This window comes from Fopius arisanus, unplaced genomic scaffold (genome assembly GCF_000806365.1).
Source record: "Fopius arisanus strain USDA-PBARC FA_bdor unplaced genomic scaffold, ASM80636v1 scaffold00004, whole genome shotgun sequence".
Lineage (NCBI taxonomy): Eukaryota > Metazoa > Arthropoda > Insecta > Hymenoptera > Braconidae > Fopius > Fopius arisanus.
The window spans coordinates 2,451,065-2,469,756 of record NW_011887743.1 but is presented as its reverse complement, the minus strand read 5'-3'; the positions used below and the strand labels follow the sequence as shown (position 1 = coordinate 2,469,756).

The window sequence follows — 18,692 nt, the reverse complement described above, 5'->3', positions numbered from 1 at the left end:
AAATGAACATCAGTATCTAAAATTATTATTTGTTACTACTGGTAGTATTTAACTAATTTACATTTTATTGAGGATAACATTATTATTTTTTTTTGTAATAAAGATTATAAAAAAAAATAGGAATTATTCAAACTTGGGGAATTTTTTTAGCTCCTTTCCGTTTTCGGCTTGCGAAATATACTACTGAGTCGACGACCTTTCGGAGTACTCGGAGCATTCTGCAATAAAAAAAAATTAATGAAATTCTGACAAACACCAATTACCAAATAATATTTACAGATAATAAATAAATATCAGGAGTAAGAGTCCATAGAGCTGAAGGGGAAATGCAAACAGGAGGAACAGGAAAATGGGAGGAGGAAGGGAATCTCTTGAAGAAATTTTGTAGCAATCGGTGGCCCTCACCTCGTCCTGACGTCTCGACAGAGAACTTCCGAAGAAATCCTTCAGCCGTTTCGGTGTTGCTGTTGTTCTCCTGTCAATATTTTTCTCCTTCAGAATTCTCGAATTCGGACTCTTCAATTCGTTACCCTAAAAATCATGTTACAAAGAGTTACACTTGAAAAATTATGAATTATTTGAGAACTCTGGACACTTTTTTTTTCATAAATGAACGAGTTTTTACCTGCAGGGAAAGTCTGCCACCATTTTTACTTGGTGTGGGAGGTCCTGGACGTTTATAAGACGTCTACAATGATATCACGACGAGAACAAACGATAACATACAAAAACAATCACTGATTAATGCACTGCACATGGACAAAACACAAAAATGTTAAAAGCGATTCCAGGATGAGAGAATTACCTGAGTTCTGTCTCGTTTTTTGGCCTTTTGTCCGGGAAGCAGACTCTGACTGAGACTGTCATTGAATATATCCTCATGTGGCCCACTCTACAACAGAAACACCATCTAATCCTCCACCAGGACAACAACCCATCTCCTGACAAAATCATCCACAAACCTTGATATCTTCCTCAGTGAGTGTAGCAGGATGTAGATGAGTCTCAACAGCGTACGAACTCTTAAGATGAGGCCTGCAGAGGGAATTCCTCATTCTGAGCTCCGAAAGCCTGTCGAAATCAGTGTGAGGCTCGATAGCCCGGAACTGGCCTTCTTTCAGATCCGCCAAATAGACATTATCAAAGATCTCATCCTCGTCCTCAGCCTTGAATGCATTTCCCATCGCCTGAATGCTCTTGACACTCTGTCTCCTTGTAGTCGTCTGCTCCTCGACAATCTGAAAAGCTCTGAGTCCGGACCTGATTCCCATGTCACTGCGATTATGATCGAAGCCCCTGTCGAGGCTTGCTGACCTCATTTGACTCTGTGAGGAAATCAACTGATGACTGGCCTCAGCAATTGCCAACTGGTGCTTTCTCTGGAGTTCCTTGAGTCTTTGGAATGCCACTTCCTTCTCCTGCTGTTCAGCCAGTAATTTCTCCCCCACGTCCCAGTACTGTGACGACAATTCCTTAACGTGCGCTTTGTACTTGTTGATGTCCACAGTGTACTTCCGGCACTGTGTCTCCATTCTCTCCTTCATCATTTCCTCCATTTTCTCCTTCAATACAGCCACCTTCTCCCGAATTACCCTGTCCTGCTCCATCTGCATCTTCGTTGCCTGCTCGTTGTACGCCAACTTCATCTTCTGCTTGATTTTCTCCAGCTTTTGCCCGTACTCTTCATGCACCTGTTTCAATTTCACATCGAAATCCCCATTGTTTGGACTTTTCTCAAGTTCTTCCTTCAATCTCTTCAACTCGTCATTTTCTCTCTTCAATTGGTCGTTCAGGGAGACGACCCTCTCGATTTCTGAGGAGTCTGCAGTTGCTGAAGTCACTTCTGTCTTCAATTTCTTGTTTTCCGCCCTCAGCTCGTCCATATTTTTCTCCATTTTCGCATTTCGAACTCTGATGGCATCGAGCTTTTCCTTCATTTCCTTCTTTTCCTTGTTAAGACGATCCACCTGAGTCTGGAGCTTCTCCTCAGCTGTCGGTTCTCGTTTCACCACTCCAGACTTCAGATTCGAGTCGTAGCAGCTCATCAGGGTCTTGAAATCATCGATTTTTGACAGGAGAAGGACCACATCGTTCTGGATTTCCATGTTCTTTTGGAGTTCCGAGTTGAGAAGAGATTCTGACGATGGTGGATCGATTACGGGGTCAGAGAATTCATCTGTGAATTTTTTTATGGATGATTTCGGTTTCACCTCGTCAGGATCATCTTTTTGCTGACTTTCAGGGGATAAATTTAATTTGATGTCTTTGGGTTCGGTTTTAACGGAGGGAATGCCCGAAATTTGTTCAAGTTGTTGTCTAGACCAGATGCAGATTCCAGAGAGACCTTTCATCAAAGGTTGGAAACTACTGGTGTGACGCTCAGTAATTTCATTGATCATCCGCTCAATTTCCAATTTCTTGGTGTCCAGATGCTTCACTTCGTCGCATGCTGAGGGACTTCCTGACAGGAGTGACTGCTTTTCGAGGGAAATCGTCGTCCAGCAGGTACGGAGAGAGGACAGTGATCTCTCTATTTCATCTCTGGATGTGATAACTTGGTTTAGTAAATCCTGAAGACGTTGTTTTCGAGACAGCAGAGCGAGAACTGACTCTTGTTGATGCTTCTGAGCGGATTCCAGTAAATCAATGTCTTCAGAAAGCTTCTGGGCTTTCTGCTGCACCTTGAACACTCGTTCAGACTTGAGTTTCTCTTCCTCAAGGTCTTCCACCATTTTTTTCCTCTCTTCATAAAGTATTGACAGAATTTTTTCACTCGATCTAGTCGATTCCACAAGAGGCTTGAGGGTTTTTGACAACGCCTGGAGGGCAGGATCCTCGAACGAGTGATCAATGTCTTCCAGTTCTTTCTCATTTTCTTCAAGAACAATCGAATCGTCAATTGTAATTACACTGATTAATCTCGATAATTTTGATGCCAACAATTTTGACATTTCAATCATTTTCAATTTTTCCTCTTCGTTTATGTGAAGCTGTTCCTTCAGAGATTTTAATTCCTCCCTTTCTGTCTGTAAATATTTCTGGAGTTCTTCAATTTCCTTAGAAGAGTGCTCCTGCGACTGCTGCAGGATCTCCAATTCTTTAATTAATTCAGAGTTCTTCAAATTCTGGAGATTAGTTGTCTCCTTGAGAGTATGTTTGAGTGTCAGGTGGTCCTTCTCGAGGGATTCAAGGTCAAGATTTTTCTGGGATAATGCCTTCGACTGGGTCTCCACCAATGCCTCCTGACTCTCACGAATTTCTTGGAGGTTTACGATGATCTCTTTTAATTTCAACTCTGACTCGATCTTCTCTTTCGTTATGGCCTCAAGTTTTGATTGGAGAATTCCAATCGTTTCCTCTTTCAATTTCTGGTCTAGTGTCAGAGATTCATGTGTGTTCTGAGCCACAAGGAGCCGTTTCTCCATAGAACTGATCATCTCCTTCGAATAAATCTCTTTATCCTGGAGAAGCTCTTCGAGACGTTTTATGGTGGCTGTGGACTCCTCCAGTATCTTGTCATATTTCTCTGATTCTGTTCGTGATATTTCAAGTCGTTTTGTCACGTCTGTCAAATTTTTCTGTGCACAATCCCGAGAGAGAGTCATTTCCTGCAGTTGGAAATTTAATTTTTCAATCTCGGAGTTGAGGAAAATAATTGTTTCGGAAGACTGTGTGCATTTTTGCTGGAGTTCCTCATGATTGACTCGAATTTCCTGTATATTTTGTTCCAGTTCTCCCAATTTTCCTTCACTTCCCCTCAATTTCTCGATCAAATCTTCATTTTTCCTCTTCAATTTCGATAATCGGGTCATCAAAGATGAATTTTCATTTGTAAGACCTTCATTGGATTCTCTCTCTGCTTTTAATTGATCCTCAAGCTCTGAAATCTGCTTACTCAATTCATTTTGCACAGCCTCTCGTTCTGAAGTTGTTGTTTTTAATTCCAATGTCAAATTTTCAAATTCTGAAACTATTTTTTGAATTTTTCCTTCCGTTTTTTCCTGTTTCTGTTGCAATTCCTTCGAATGCGCCTCGAGTTCCTCGATCTTTCGATCAGATTCTCGCAATTTTTCTTCATTCAACGTCAAGTTCTCAACCAGATTTTTATTAGTTTCTGTCAAGCTTGATAATTCGAAAGTCAAATATGATTTTTCGTCGGCAAAAACTCGATTGGATTCACATGCTTTTTCCAATTGACTCCTCAAATTTTCATGCACCGTTTTTAATTCAGAAATTTCTAAGGTAGTCTCTTGAGACAGACGGTTCATTTTCCCCTGCAGAGCCTGTCCTTCTGCAACCGCATCATTCAATTTCGTGTTCAATTTGCCTATCTCCGAAGTCATCGACATGATCCTTTCGACTGCCTCAGAATTTCTCCTCTCACTCTCCTCATAATCTTTTTCAATTCCATCGATTTTGTCTTGAGCTCTAGTTAATTTTTCTTCCACCAATCCCAAAATTTCGGTCAAATTCTCTTTGTCCTCAAGAGCCTTCGACAATTTCGAAGTGATCCCCATTTTCTCATCCCCTATAGTTTTCATCTGGTCACGTGTCCCCTCGAGTTCATCCTCCAGTCTCTGCTGAATCTTTTTCTGCTCTGAAATTTCCAAATTCAACTGTTCAATCAGACACTTCAATTCCTCAGACTGTCTTCGAATTTCCTCAGTCGTCCTCTCAGAATTCTTCAAATTCTCCTGCAGGAACGAATTCCGTTCGACCAAATCTCTCCTGTCATTTTCAGAGGAAGACAATTCGTTCTCTAGAGTCGATTTTTCTTGGAGAAGACCTCCCACGCAGCTTTTCTCCTCCTGCAGCAGTCCCTCCAGGTCACTAATCTGTGTGTTCAGTTCAGAAATTTCGAGGCTGAGCCTCGCTAACTGTTCATTACCCCTGGACACCTCTGCTTCCAGCGTCTGAACCTTCGCCACAGTCTGCCGATGATTTTCACTGAGATCTCCATGCTGATTCTCCAGGTCCTGCATTTCCTGCAGTGTTTTATTCAACTGACCATTGAGATCAGCCACCTTTTGATTCAGATCAGAATTTTCGCGGGACATTTGCGATAACCCGTGCTCCAAAGTGGCTTTCTCAGTGATGAGCTTCATGGAGCTCTCCTGCTCTTGCGTCAGTTGGTTCTCGAGATTTTCCTGGAGTTCTTTGAGCCTCGACATTTCAGAAATAGCAGAGGAGAGCTCGGCATTGAGTTTCTCACTTTCCGACTGCAGCAGTTGGACCTTTTCCGAGGCTCTCAAATACTTTTCCTCATTCGTCCTCCTCTGCTTATCAAGTTCCTCCACCTTTTCCGTCATCTCTTCTAGCACCGACTGCATGCCCGCCACCTGCTCCAGCAATTTTTTCCTCTCGTTGTCAGTATGGAGAAAGCTCTGGTGCAAATTTTCTTTCTCTGTAGATATCCTGACGGAATTCGTGCGTTCCGCGTCCACTTGACTCTGCAATTCCTCTTTCAATTCGCTCAACTCACAGAGTTTCATCTCTAGTTCTCTCAGAGTCATCTCCTGCTTCTTCTGTTGGCTCTGGAGTCCCTCCACAAGGTCTGTCATTGAATTTATTACCATCAGCTTGTCGTTTAAGGTCTTGAGGGCCTCTTCGAGTGCAATTGTCTTTTCTTCCACACTTATCCTTAATATTTGTCGCTCAGACTCCAATTCCGAGACTTTTTCCTCCAGGATTCTAATGTTCTCTCCAGATGATCTGGATATCTCTGAGGATCTCGAAATTTCCGAAGCTAGAGAGCTCTCCAGCTCATCAATCCTTCGGTTAGAATCCTCCAAATCATTTTGGAGTCCTTCTTTGTCACAATTTATTTGCCTTATCTCCTCCTCCTGATTCCTCAATGATGAATTTAACGTCAGAAGGTTGTCATTTATTTTGGAGATTATTCCCAGCTGTTCTTCGACCTTAATATTCAATAATCTGCAGTTCTCGGTGGTGCTCTTCAGGAGAACCTCTTTAGATGCCAGTTCATCCTGGAGCCTCTCCACTTCCTTCTCAAATTCGCTTTTCTCCTTTTCCAGCGTTTTTGTTTTCTCCACCACTCTCTCCAGCTCATCTGCTGTTTTCCCCAGCCTCGCCTCAACGACAACCAAATGATCAGCTTTGAGGATGAGCTCTCCATTGACTTGCCTGAACCCCTCGCAGTCTCTGAGAGCCTCATCCAGCCTCTGCTGCAGACTAGCCAATCGACATCTGAGTTTATCCGACTCCTCCCTGGCTTCCTGCAGTTGAATATCAACAATAGAACTCAAGGCTTCACTCGTGTTCAATCCGGGGGTTGGTGAACGAGACAATGAAACAATATCAACCTCAAAACTGTGGTCAACATCAAGAGAACACCTCTGCATGTCCTTGATGTGAGACCTCAATTCCTCATTCTGCAGGCGTAGATCCAAGAGTTCAGTGGATTTCTGGTCCAGCTGAATCCCCAGAGCTTCCTGATTTCTCTCGAACATCTCCACCTTCTCCTTGAGCCCCTGAGTCAATCTCTCCTTCGAAGTCAATTTCCTTAGCATTTCCTCCTTCTCATTCTCCAATTCATCCAATTGACTCTGCAGGGTTGAATTAAAATTCTCCAAGTGCTGGATCTCCTTCTTCAACATCACCTCCACATCTACCACTTTCTTGTTCTTCCTGGTAGACTGGGGGGTATGAGGTCCGATTTTGTCAGCCTTCAAAGCCTTCAGCTCCTGTGTTTTCTCATTCAATTTTTTCTGGAGCGACTGGATCTTCTCCTCTCGATTTTTTATATCCTCTTGGAGATCAATCTTCTCGTACCTCTCGGTTTCCAGCTCTGCCTTGAGCAGCCGAAGTTCTCGAGTTTTCTCATTGAGAATTCGGTGGCGATGGACTGACTGGGCAGCTGGAGATGTGAAAAAATTCCTGAGAGGTCTGTCTTTTGGAGTCACCGGAGGCGTTCGTGGAGTCGCATCACTCAATTCTGAAATAATGCTGAAGAGGATCTCACGAGTTATGCTTTTTCCATAAGGTAGGAGGACCTCCAGGAATCTTTTTATGAGGATCTGGGTGTCATTACGCAGGTGGCACATGGGACGGTGGAAGGATATTTTCTGGGATGTTGTCAGGAGCAGCAACGACGCAATATAAATGCTATTGGGAATGTTATCAGTTTGGCCATTAAGGAGGAATTCTGGAAAATTTTTTGAGAGAAAATCTGACACCTCCTCTGACGTTTCAGAGGCCACATCCTTTAATTTGGTGATTATTGCTTTGAAGATGGGGCTGTCCAGGTCTCGCACGTCTTTTATCGGTGAAGGGTGAACTCCCAGGCAATTCACCTGAAAATAATGTTACAACGCTCATTCCATACTTATCTTCGGATCTTTAATCTGTCAAGAGAGAATGGAAAACATATTTTTTTTTTCCGAATTGCAAAAACCGGGAGACGCTTCCCTGTCAAATGAACAAAAAAAAATACGTTACTCACCCATTCGACGATGGCTCCAGTCCACGGTTGCATACTTGCCAAAAAAAATCTTCCTCACTTTTCCTCACAATAATCGCACCACCAAAAAAACATTAATGTATTACCCAGAAAAAAAAACTCGCGTAATTTTCAGGTCAAATCATTTCTTACAAAGCCACGCGCGTCCTGTTTCGGTTACAACATACAACTGTTACACTAGCCGTATTTAAATTGTTTTGTGTACCCCAACGACCATTGGATCCATCGGAAATGCCCGCCCTCCCATTGGTGGACGCCCGTAACTCTCGATTCCATTGGTCGATCTCTCAAATCCCCTCCCAAGTCACCAACACATAATTCATCGCATTCAATCGTTGATAACTCGAGATCAGCTGATTGAAATTCACAAAATCTTTTTTCATATGAAAGGCATTTTTTATAATTTTTTTCCGCGAATTTGTATCGTTCACTCGTTATGAAGTGCTTCGCCAATGGGATCATTCGATTTCGCCATTTTTTTCCCCCGATTTTTTTTCCGTCCGATCGTTGCGGATGCCTTTCGTAATTTCAACCAATGAGAGAAAATTCACTGAGGAATGACTGACGCAGTAGCCAATACTCAGTTCACATTGAATCATAAAAAAAGGAAAAAAAATATTGAAAATATTTTCACAAAATATCATTGAGTCAAAAGTTAGTGTCATGTAAGCGGAGCCTGGTTCTCTGATCGTGCCAATTTTCTTATCAATCGTAAGGATATTATTTAATTACTCACTCGATTGACCGTTAGTGGGTTGAATTGCTGGGGAGGTAATCTACTCCGGTGGAGATGAGTACTGCGACGTTCTCTTTATCATTTCTGGCTTTGCAATTTTGTTGCTCTTAGGGCTGTCGTGATGTCGATTCCAGATTTCAGAGGGACATCGGTACTCCCTGGAGATGTCCAGGAAGAGGAGCCCCAGTCTATGACGAAAAGTGCTTTCGAGAGTCTCGGAATTGATCTGGATAATGGAAAACCCAAGTTCAGGCTCAATGAGCCTGTGCTCTCCGGTGCTTGTTCCCTGAGGAGTCAGCATTTTAATCATGAAGAGGACGATGAAGAAACTTCCTTCGTAGTCCTGGGGAAGAGCTCCATGGATTTCGTTAATTCTGCATCCCTGGCGGTTTACGAGCAAATCAAAAAGCAGAGTTTAGCTATCGTAAGTTAAATTTGGTGGTTGTTAATTAATGAAAAGTTCTAATTTGATATTTTGGGATAGGACACATCGATTGTGTCCACTCTGAGTCACGAGGAAATTGAGAAGGCGGTCGTGGAATTACTCCAGGAGAATCAGAAATTGAAGGACACTCTCTCTCAGAACAACAACACCATGAAGCACCATTTCAACACTTTAGTGTCATATCAGGAGGAGTTAAAGAAGGTCCATGAGAATCACAAGCAAAAATTCGCAGAGACACGGGACATGATTACACTTTTGAAGAACGAAAATGAACAATTGAAGACAAGATTAACGATGGACGCCTCAATGATGAGCTCAAAATTTTCAGGAGAAATGGTGAGTCACGTTGAACTCCTTCAGAGAATTGATTGCCATTTCCAAAAATTTTAAATAAATTTTCTATGAAATTTCCTAGATCGATGAATTTATCAGCCAAAGCCATCAAAGGAAGATCGAATGTCCCTCTTTGTTCCCAGAGTCTTCTCTGAGTCTAGAGGAAGTAGCAGACAGTATTACAGCCGAGCCCTCTGCATTATCAAGAATATCAGTTTTAGCTCAAAACGCTCAGAGCCGAAGGAATGAGTCATCCCTGTCCAAGACAACCATCGAAAAATCCCCTCAACCTAGCATGGATTATCAGCAGGAAATAATCAACGCCTTGAAGAAGCAGATAAAAATTCTGAGTGAGAACTCCTTTGCTCCTCTGCAGCTCAACGTGGACTCGGATAATTCAGACGGGAAACATAGCAAACAGTTCCTGGATAATTTTACTCATTACAACAAGAAGCTCGGGGCTTTGGCTAAATGCTACACTGAGCAGATGAGTCGTTTCACTGAGATTCAGGAGTGCCTAAAGAGTTGCATCGAGACCCTGGACTATTATGAGAATTTCGAACCCTCTGAACTCTCCTTCGACACAAGATTGAAGCACAAACAGACCTTGGATAATGTACGTCGAGAACTCATTGAGGAGCAGCTGAAGAACATCAGCGAGAGACAGAACCTGATAAAAGCTCAAAAACAGTTTGAGAGCATATTCTTAGATTACAATGCAGCCCTTCACGAATTAGATATTCTTCGAGAGGAAAATTCGAAGCCAGTGGAACGCAATGTCACCCAGGAACCAGGCAATCTGAATCTGCTGAAGGAGAAAAAGATGATGGAGGAAGCGAAGGAGAGGTTTGAACTCGAGAAGAAGAGTTTTTTGGCTGAGAAGACGATCTTCGAGCTGGAAATTGAGTCTCTCAGTAGAGAGAAGGCTTCTCTCAATACTCAGAGTATGTTGTATGAGGCCCAGATGCAGACTCTTCAAGAAAATTGTAAAGCCCTGGAGAAGCGACACAACGACCTGGTGTCGAAGGTAATGAGGCTCAAAGAGGCGATTGAGGAAAAAGATATCGAACAAAACAGATTACGAGCTCAATTGGAAGTAGCAAAGGATGATCAAGATCAAATTGAGCACTTGCGAGCACAAATGGAGAGCTACAAACTTGACTTCGAGGAGGAGAGGATATCACGGCAAGATTTGCTAAAGGAGCGAGACACATTGACAACTTCGTTGGCAACAATTCGAGAGTATAATCAACAATTGCTCCAGAAAATTAATGGCCCTAATCCTGCTTCAGTACACTCACCGAATGAACCAGATATGTCCGTTGACGGGATCCCCTTTGATGCATTCTGCATTTCTTGTGGATTGTATAAAATGCCAGGGCAGTGGCATGGTCCAGGACTTTGCCAACCATTTGATGAATTGTAGAAGAAACCCAAGAGACCCTTAACAGAATTAGTAATAGAAATAAAAATGTGATTAATCTATGATTTTTCTCTCTAATTGTGATTTAATCATATGCAAATAAAAAATTAATCACTTCATTTAGAATGTTTTGAAATTCGCGTTTAAGAAAAAAAATTATTGGATGCGTTATAAAAGATTCTTCGTTAAAGTATTTGATGGCCCTGAAAAGGGCCGATTGATTTAAATATAGGAAAAATATAGGAAAAAAAGACTTAAGAACTTGTTTTCTCGGTCTTCTTGGGAAGGAGGACGGCTTGGATGTTGGGAAGGACTCCACCCTGGGCAATTGTAACTCCTGACAGCAGCTTATTCAACTCCTCGTCATTACGGATGGCCAGTTGAAGATGCCTGGGGATAATTCTCGTCTTTTTGTTGTCACGAGCTGCGTTGCCTGCTAATTCAAGAACCTCAGCAGCCAAGTATTCCATAACTGCTGCCAAGTAAACTGGAGCACCAGCGCCAACGCGTTCTGCATAATTTCCTTTACGTAGCAGGCGATGAATACGACCCACTGGGAACTGAAGACCAGCCCTCGTAGAACGAGTCTTAGACTTCCCCTTCACTTTGCCACCTTTGCCGCGTCCAGACATTATTAGTGAATGATAATTGAAAGCTGAGGAAAGATGTTGTAGCGACAAGAGTCTCGAGTATAATGGCTAAAAAAAATGTTTGTCCATATTATATAGGCTTAGGCGTAGGCATCGCCGAGCCAATGCGCGCGCACTGTCCCGGTAATTCAACCGTAAACGCAGCTGATTGGTTCGGCGCTACTGTCTCCAACTCTGTTATAATAGAGAGGCGATGTGCGGCAGCTTCACATTTCACTTCTGTGCTCCAGTCAGTGAAGACTATCATCCAACAACATGCCACCCAAGGCCAGCGGCAAAGCTGTGAAGAAGGCTGGTAAAGCCCAAAAAAATATTACTAAGTCCGACAAGAAGAAGAAGCGTAAGAGGAAGGAGAGTTACGCTATCTATATCTATAAAGTATTGAAACAAGTCCACCCCGACACTGGAGTGTCCAGCAAAGCCATGAGTATTATGAATTCGTTCGTTAACGACATCTTCGAACGTATTGCTGCTGAAGCATCAAGATTGGCTCACTACAACAAGCGCTCCACCATCACATCTCGGGAAATCCAGACAGCTGTTCGTCTTCTTCTCCCCGGAGAGTTGGCTAAACACGCAGTTTCCGAAGGAACCAAGGCTGTAACGAAATACACAAGCTCCAAATAAATAGGAACAATTAATAATCGGCCCTTTTCAGGGCCACAACATTTTTAAGACGTTCACAACTCAATTAGTTTTGTTTTCTAAAAGAAAAATTTATCATTCAAAATATCTTCAAATAAAATATCTTCTTAAATGATCTATTTCACTCTTGGCGATCAATAAAATGATAGAATTGAGGAATTTAGTTGTTTTGGATTAGTGTATTTTAATTATAAAGTTTTAATGAATTTAGTGCTGTGAAATTTGGGGACGAAACAATGAAAATTTCAAGAAATAAAAGGGGCGGATTTGTTTTGTTTATTTCGTAGTATTAGGCATAACCTCCGAATCTATAAGGGGCGCGGTCTTGACGTTTCAGAACGTAAACAATACCATAGCTGTTATTATCTTTCGCTTGGCGTGTTCAGTGTGGATAACAACATCACGAATAACGTTTTCAAGAAATACTTAGAATACGCCCCGAATTGCTTCGTAAATCAACCTAGAGATACGTTTAACACCTCGACGCGGCAGACAGCGAATGGCGAGTTTTGTTTTTGTAATTCCTTGGATGTTGTCTCGAAGAGCTTTGTGATGATGTTTAGTTCCTCCTTTTCTCCCTTTTCTACGACCAGTCATTGTAGCGTTAGTATGGAGAGAATATTCTTCTTGAAGTAATTGTTGAGCGTTTGATTTATTGAGCGTTTGATTTATTGAGCGTTGGAAAATTTTATTTAACGACGGACTTATAATGCTTATGACCTTGTTAGAGAAAACTCCTTTAAAATTTCTCAAAATTGTCAAAATACAAATTAAATTAAATAAAGTTTATTATTAAAATAATGATCTATTGTGTGAAAGTTCTGAAGGCAGATCGAATAGTATTATGCAAAATTCATTCGTATAAATTGCTACATTCAGGAGCAATTAATTATATCGGAAGTAAAATAAATAGTGGAGAGATATCCAACGTAATAAAAAATTGGGGGCCCTGAAAAGGGCCGATTTGCGTTTTTGAGAATTCCATAGTTCTGAGAAGAACAGATTGTTTTTAAGGTTCTAAAAAGAACTGCTGCGTAAATCTAAGGTTCTGCAAATCGGCTTCATAGATCCAGGGTCTCCAGGTCATCTCCATAAATCCAGGGTTCTGCAAATCAGCTTCATAGATCCAGGACTCTCACCATCTGATTGTGTAATCCACTGCGTTGATCCGGAGCTCTGAAAATAAATAGCGAATCGAGATTCCAGGGCTCTGACAAGAGCCGATTGGGTAAGTAAAAATCCAAGACTCTAAAGAGAATCGATTGGATTATACGAAAACCGGGACTCTAATAAAGAATCGACCGGATTGAGATTTCCAGGGCTTTAAAAAAAGCCGATTGTTTAGCGAAAAATCCGAGACTCTGAAAAGAATCAACCGAATTAAAAAATCCAGGACTCTAAAAAAGAATCGACCGAATTAAGAAATCCAGGACTCGAGAAAGAATCGACCGGATTGAGTTCCAGGGCTTTAAAAAAAGCCGATTGTTTAGCGAAAAATCCGAGACTCTGAAAAGAATCAACCGAATTAAAAAATCCAGGACTCTAAAAAAGAATCAACCGAATTAAGAAATCCAGGACTCGAGAAAGAATCGATCGGAATAAGATTTCCAGAGCTCTGAAAAGAGCAGATTGTAAAATCGGAGATGCGACGTCGCTGAATCCACTCCTCGGATGTAGACTCCTGCTTATCCTCTGGGTCGTCTGCTTTCTCAGCTTATCCTCTGGGTCGTCTGCTTTCTCAGCTTATCCTCTGGGTCGTCTGCTTTCTCAGCGTATCCTCTGGGTCGTCTGCTTTCTCAGCTTATCCTCTGGATCGTCTGCTTCTTGGCTTGTCCTCCGGATTACCACCTTCTTCTCCTTGGCCACTGGATCCCGGTCTCGCCGCTGTGGACTGGAGCTCTGCACTGGACGAAGTTCCGGAACGAAATGCGCTCGAGCCAGGATTTGCCGTTGTTTTAAGCCCTCAGGCGTCTCCAGCGCCGAACGAATCAGAAAGGCCGAAGATGGGATTGGCTCGGTGCTGCGCACGCAGATGTCTATATAGTGGGGACGCGTTCATTCTCGACGTCACTTCAACTTCAACCGCTCTCGAATGAACGTCTACTTGGAATTTTTCTGCTTGGATATGAGAAAGGAGAAGAGACTAGGGCAAGCGAAGACTCCGTTAATAATGAAATGACAATCATTAGGAAGATATGGATTGCAAGTCTCCGGAGGTTTTGTGGATACTAATCTCTATGCTAATTGCACGACAAGAGAATTATGCCCAGAGACATTCCATTGGCTCATCGTCCTCGAGAAGAGAAGCTAAATTCGCAGTCTACGTACATAATGGTTTTTTTTAAAGCCAATAATTATTTACAAGTGGTGATACTCTTTTTCCATTTACTTTATCCCTACTTTCCCAAAATGTTCTAGCTTTTTGAAGAATTGGTAGACCAGCAATGGACTGATCTATCAACAACCGGTAATTCTGTGCTGCACCCCAACAATGACTGAGATGCCACCAGAAGCGAAAACTACCCTTCATTACCCCGGAAAGCTCAGAAGCGCCCCAAAGGGAGAAACTCCACGAACTATCATCCCCTGATGTTAATTCCCCATTGGCTAATGCACTGGACTCAACCCTCGAGCTTTCTCCTGAAACTTCATCGATCCACCTATGAAATTCCACCCCACTAGTCTACGGATTACTCAATTGGTCTGGATATCACCCTCAACCCCTCAAAACATCTCTCCACCGACGCACATCTCTCCAAACTTTTCCATTATCACGGGACAATGTAAAAAGGGGGTTTATGAGTTGATTGAAGAGCGGTAATGGCGACACTCCAGAGGTTTTCAGACTCACGAGGACGACACATTTAACTCACAAAACATGTGATAAATCATTCATCAATGTTCACAACACATCTGGGTAATTAACCAATATTCAATAATCATTCCATACCCACAACTCTCAATACAGTTGACGTATTTAATATGACTGGGGCAAGTATGTCAAAGTGTGAATAAATTGAGTGACAATTCATGATTATGAACAATTGTTGTATTGCATGCAATCCAAAGAACGAGAATAATCACTCAGTAATTAATCATCTAGCCCAGAAAAAATTCTCACACTCCAGAAACAATCACCTAATTCATCTCTCTGTCTCAAATATTTTTCATCACTTTGTTTGTTTATGTAATCATTACCGTGATAATTGCAGTGGGGGGTATATTTTAATGTGTTGCAGATGTCTCGAGGGTAAAATGAATAATCGAACTATTGGATTCTCTGGTTTTTGAAATGGGCTTCAATGTCAAGTGGAAAATGATGAATTTGTGACAGATCCCACGGTTTTTCCATCGCAAAATCATCGGGTGGATCTGTAACAACAAGTGTGTGTGGGGGGGTGGGGGGGGAGGGGGACTATTAATTACACACATTTAACCCCCGAGTGATGAGCGAATCTCGGAATCATCTTCGCTCCGTCTCGGATTTGTACGCTGCAGACGAAATTGAAGTATTGTTATTGGAAGAAATAAGAGATCTCGAGCCACCGCCAACCGCATATTCTAGGCCTGAGGACATACAGGACTTCGAAATTGGTATTCAATAATTCCATTCAATTATCTTATCAATTAAATACAATTATCGTTAATAATTGTATTTAATTTTTAAATAGCAGGGAGTCGAACTGGGGGAGCTGTAAGCTCCCACTCGTCGGAGCTGGATTCACCAGGGGTACATTCAACCGTCCACTCGTGGGACTCGCATGAGAATTACCATGGCCCTTATGGCCACGGTAATAATCGGCATGGCTCTTCCGGTAATGCACTGCCATGGCCACGTGCCAGCCACTTGGTACTTGTCTGTGACATACAGGGTCATCTCAAAACCACCACGGGTGTCGTCAGAGTTCTCCTACTCGTGAGTCCTAACATATTATTCACACAACACATGCATTAATCCCAAAAAAATAATTTTATTCTCGTAACTTTACAGAGTAATTGTGGGATTATTCTTTAATTTCAGATAACATCAGCAGCATGTTTGGCAACATTATGCAGCTCTGGCACAGCAAGTGTCAATCTCTTTATGCTGCCACACGTTGGACGCTTAAGATTCATGATATTTGTCACTGTATTTTGTCTCCTAGTCACAATTCTACTTCTCTTCCTTGATATAACACACGTTGTCTACATGTTCCCTCTCAATTGGGATAAAGTGGTAATAATTATTTATTAATCTCATTCATTCATTCATCGATCGTTCAATTGCCAGATGACTGGAGAAATTAATTAAGACTTTGGGAAGAGTTTAGGAAAAGCTTTGATGATTGAATCTATTCCTCCGATATTTAATAATGATGACTATTGATTATTGCAGAATTTTTGGGTATTCACTGGCATCGGAGTGTCATATACAGCTGGCAGTGGATTGTTGGGGCTTTCTATATGGGAGTATCATGGCACTGGATGGGTGCCACGTCGTACTCGTTCACAACTTACTGTTGCCGCTGGTATTGCCATATTCTGTGCGATATTAGCATTTTTACTCTCCTGGATTCATGGGAGAACTGGGGTCAATTGTAAATCACAGTCCCACGATCATTCCCAGAGTCAGCTGTACAAGCCAGTGGATTCAACGTCATCCGGGGTAAACAATTTAATTCAGCATCGAAATTCTGCATCTCAAGAGAATAAATTATCGAACAATGCAATATTTTAGTCCAGAGGCAGTTCATTAGACTGTAATGTGCGTGTCACTGGAGTTTTAATCAGCTGTTTAATTACGGTGTTAACGATTTTTCTCTTCTTTATAATAATAGAATGTCTATTTTGGTATCAATGGATACTGCAGTATTTATTGGGGATTAAATTGCATCTGGGATTTGTAAATTTATTCTATTGGAATAATTTGTTGAGAATTGGATGGGATTTTGGGTTTATTTTTCAGATGACCCTGAAAGACAAAAGCCCGAAACCATCGTCTGGTTGGGTAGTGAAAAGCCAGAAGGCAAAAAAAAGTGTTGACACTGAATCGAACACAACGAGTAAAGGGAACGGTAACTGCGAAAAATATAAATCGCGAAAGGATCACTGGGCATCAGCGAGGGATGCATTTCTCCCTCAGGACGACGAAGAGAATCAGACGATGCAGAGAGATGAAAGTGATCTCGAGCGCAAGAGACGAAGAAGAAGACGCGATGGAAGTGGCTCGAGTGGTAATGGAGTTGCTGGTAAAAAAGTTGAGACAGGTACGGGTAGACGAGTGCCCCAGAAGTTGCCCCTGAAGCAGATCGAGAGGCCACAGCCAAGAAGACCAAATGCGGGTAAAGGGCCAGGTGTCAAGACATCGAGAACAAGTACCAATAGTGATTTTCAGAGCTGTTTGGCAGCAACTGTCAAGGAGTGGGAGATGCAGGGGGCAACTGAAGCTGAAAGAGTTGATGCTGCCAAAGCCATCGAAGTTGCCATGTGGTCGAGCCAATGGCGACAACCACCTGATGACGTTCAACCATGCTCTAGCAAAACAGTTGATCCTTATCCATTCCCGTGAGCCACTTCATCACTTCCTTAACGCGAATTAAATTTATTATGAACGGTTAAAATGATGAAAAAAATAACCCAAGGACGTCTTGTACAAAGTATATCAATGCCTTGTAAATTGTGCTGCCGTCGACATATTTATCAGGTTTTATTCGTTTGTAGGTTTTGTTTTTCTCCTTCAGTTGTGCGTTATTATGAGTGGTTTTATTATCGTGTGTGTGTGCGTGTGGATGTGTTTACCGTGAGTTTGATGGTGGACATAGTATTATTCAGGTGGATATGGGTTTCGTCAGTGAGTAGGTGATTAATCAGTATTAATTTTGGTGGTGAAGTGCAGAATGGGCTGAAGCTGAGAGATATTCCGAAGGGGATTCTACCATTTTTGCTGTTTTCCCGGGGTATCGTTAAACCATTTTTTTCTTTATGATTTTATGATTTTTATAATTTTATGATTTTATGATTTACAATTTTCCGATAGAAATTCATGGTTACTTCAAGTATTTGCGTTTTTTAAAAAGAGAACAGAAAATATGACAATTATTATGTTGGAAAAGAGAATTATCTCATTCTCGCACTTCACTACTGATTTATTTTCCTAGTCAGTAACATATCGCGTGAACATTCCAAGGCTAAACTCCGTCGAATGTCAAATGTAATTTTTTCCGTCGGTTATTTCAATTGGTCGTTTTGTTTGATTCAGGTTCAAGCAATTTCCTTCGTCCTTTTTATACGAATAATTAGGAGTTTTAGGATTTTTCAATAAAATGAGTGAGTTTAATTACACCAATTGAATTCTAGAAGTAAGAATTGAGAAAATTGAAATAAAAATCGTGAGTGTTCACTTAGTCTTGTTAAACAAGAGGGTTTGTTCGTAAATTAATTATTGGTCGTGGAGCTGCATTGATTTATAAAAAAATCATCTCGGGAGTGAAATGGAGAAACGAGGGAATTATTTATGATTAAATTATCTCGTTCCAACAATTCACTTCTCAATTTCGATAATGATTCATTCAATTCGAAAACTCAATCTTCACATTGTTTGGTCGCGAGCTTTAAGAAAAAATATTTAAAATAATAATTCACTGCCAAATGAATAAATCATACCGATAAATTGATTTTTAATCAAAGTGAAGTAATCTCAGCGCTATGGAAATCTTATAAAGATAATTAACGAAGTTTTCACGAATATATTTTTCGTTCACTATTAGGTTATTCACTTTTCACGTAATTCAGTGAGTGATAATTGAACTTCGACAACTTATTTCATCAACGAGCAGAACTTGTATAGAAATCGAAAGAAAAACAATGGCGGTACGATGGAAATTGTAAAATTGAAGAGTTTGAGGAACTAGTGCAGTTTGAATGAAAAGAAATAAATAGGGATGACTTCTAAATTAACAAATATAATATATTTTGTAACTGAAGTCCTCGGATATTGCTGA

General features: G+C 41.3%; 5 protein-coding genes and 1 pseudogene across 8 annotated transcripts; 3 read left to right on the top strand and 3 right to left on the bottom strand.

Moving 5' to 3' along the window:
- Window positions 1-76: 76 nt before the first annotated feature.
- Window positions 77-7,649, bottom strand: mud (mushroom body defect). Of its 3 annotated transcripts, XM_011315472.1 has the most exons (6): window positions 7,463-7,649; window positions 963-7,313; window positions 806-892; window positions 626-688; window positions 406-531; window positions 77-218 (listed from the first exon to the last, which is right to left on the bottom strand). In XM_011315472.1, the coding sequence occupies exons 1-6, from the start codon at window positions 7,493-7,495 to the stop codon at window positions 147-149; spliced, it is 6,732 nt and encodes a 2,243-aa protein (XP_011313774.1). In that variant the 5' UTR covers window positions 7,496-7,649; the 3' UTR covers window positions 77-146. The 3 variants fall into 3 exon arrangements, with proteins under 3 accessions (XP_011313774.1, XP_011313775.1, XP_011313776.1); XM_011315473.1 differs by lacking the exon at window positions 626-688; XM_011315474.1 differs by lacking the exons at window positions 626-688; window positions 806-892.
- A 372-nt stretch (window positions 7,650-8,021) lies between these two features.
- LOC105273184 (filamin A-interacting protein 1-like) lies at window positions 8,022-10,513 on the top strand. 2 transcript variants are annotated; one of them, XM_011315470.1, is made up of 4 exons: window positions 8,022-8,191; window positions 8,328-8,640; window positions 8,701-8,997; window positions 9,077-10,513. In XM_011315470.1, the coding sequence occupies exons 2-4, from the start codon at window positions 8,338-8,340 to the stop codon at window positions 10,418-10,420; spliced, it is 1,944 nt and encodes a 647-aa protein (XP_011313772.1). In that variant the 5' UTR covers window positions 8,022-8,191; window positions 8,328-8,337; the 3' UTR covers window positions 10,421-10,513. The 2 variants fall into 2 exon arrangements, with proteins under 2 accessions (XP_011313772.1, XP_011313773.1); XM_011315471.1 differs by having other exon boundaries at window positions 8,022-8,251.
- Window positions 10,514-10,556: 43 nt separating this feature from the next.
- Window positions 10,557-11,092, bottom strand: LOC105273183 (histone H2A-like). The gene has a single exon (XM_011315468.1). The coding sequence runs from the start codon at window positions 11,047-11,049 to the stop codon at window positions 10,672-10,674; it is 378 nt and encodes a 125-aa protein (XP_011313770.1). The 5' UTR covers window positions 11,050-11,092; the 3' UTR covers window positions 10,557-10,671.
- A 197-nt stretch (window positions 11,093-11,289) lies between these two features.
- LOC105273182 (histone H2B-like) lies at window positions 11,290-11,711 on the top strand. Its single transcript, XM_011315467.1, has one exon. The coding sequence runs from the start codon at window positions 11,323-11,325 to the stop codon at window positions 11,692-11,694; it is 372 nt and encodes a 123-aa protein (XP_011313769.1). The 5' UTR covers window positions 11,290-11,322; the 3' UTR covers window positions 11,695-11,711.
- A 290-nt stretch (window positions 11,712-12,001) lies between these two features.
- LOC105273235 (histone H4-like) lies at window positions 12,002-12,342 on the bottom strand (annotated as a pseudogene).
- A 2,816-nt stretch (window positions 12,343-15,158) lies between these two features.
- LOC105273181 (uncharacterized) lies at window positions 15,159-17,274 on the top strand. Its single transcript, XM_011315466.1, has 5 exons — window positions 15,159-15,306; window positions 15,384-15,628; window positions 15,734-15,928; window positions 16,088-16,357; window positions 16,658-17,274. Exons 1-5 carry the CDS (start codon window positions 15,159-15,161, stop codon window positions 17,258-17,260), a joined length of 1,461 nt encoding a protein of 486 aa, XP_011313768.1. The 3' UTR covers window positions 17,261-17,274.
- The last annotated feature ends 1,418 nt before the right edge of the window (window positions 17,275-18,692 follow it).

Excerpts from the sequence above, each read along its gene's own strand:
- mud (XM_011315472.1), bottom strand. The coding sequence starts at position 7,495 with ATGCAACCGTGGACTGGAGCCATCGTCGAATGG. Across the intron at positions 689-805 it reads AAAAACGAGACAGAACTCAG|ACGTCTTATAAACGTCCAGG; the intron begins GTAATTCTCTCA and ends ATATCATTGTAG. Across the intron at positions 532-625 it reads GTGGCAGACTTTCCCTGCAG|GGTAACGAATTGAAGAGTCC; the intron begins GTAAAAACTCGT and ends CATGATTTTTAG.
- LOC105273184 (XM_011315470.1), top strand. The coding sequence starts at position 8,338 with ATGTCGATTCCAGATTTCAGAGGGACATCGGTACTCCCTGGAGATGTC. Across the intron at positions 8,641-8,700 it reads AAAAGCAGAGTTTAGCTATC|GACACATCGATTGTGTCCAC; the intron begins GTAAGTTAAATT and ends ATTTTGGGATAG. Across the intron at positions 8,998-9,076 it reads CAAAATTTTCAGGAGAAATG|ATCGATGAATTTATCAGCCA; the intron begins GTGAGTCACGTT and ends GAAATTTCCTAG.
- LOC105273183 (XM_011315468.1), bottom strand. The coding sequence starts at position 11,049 with ATGTCTGGACGCGGCAAAGGTGGCAAAGTGAAGGGGAAGTCTAAGACT.
- LOC105273182 (XM_011315467.1), top strand. The coding sequence starts at position 11,323 with ATGCCACCCAAGGCCAGCGGCAAAGCTGTGAAGAAGGCTGGTAAAGCC.
- LOC105273181 (XM_011315466.1), top strand. The coding sequence starts at position 15,159 with ATGAGCGAATCTCGGAATCATCTTCGCTCCGTCTCGGATTTGTACGCT. Across the intron at positions 15,307-15,383 it reads CATACAGGACTTCGAAATTG|CAGGGAGTCGAACTGGGGGA; the intron begins GTATTCAATAAT and ends ATTTTTAAATAG. Across the intron at positions 15,629-15,733 it reads TCGTCAGAGTTCTCCTACTC|ATAACATCAGCAGCATGTTT; the intron begins GTGAGTCCTAAC and ends CTTTAATTTCAG.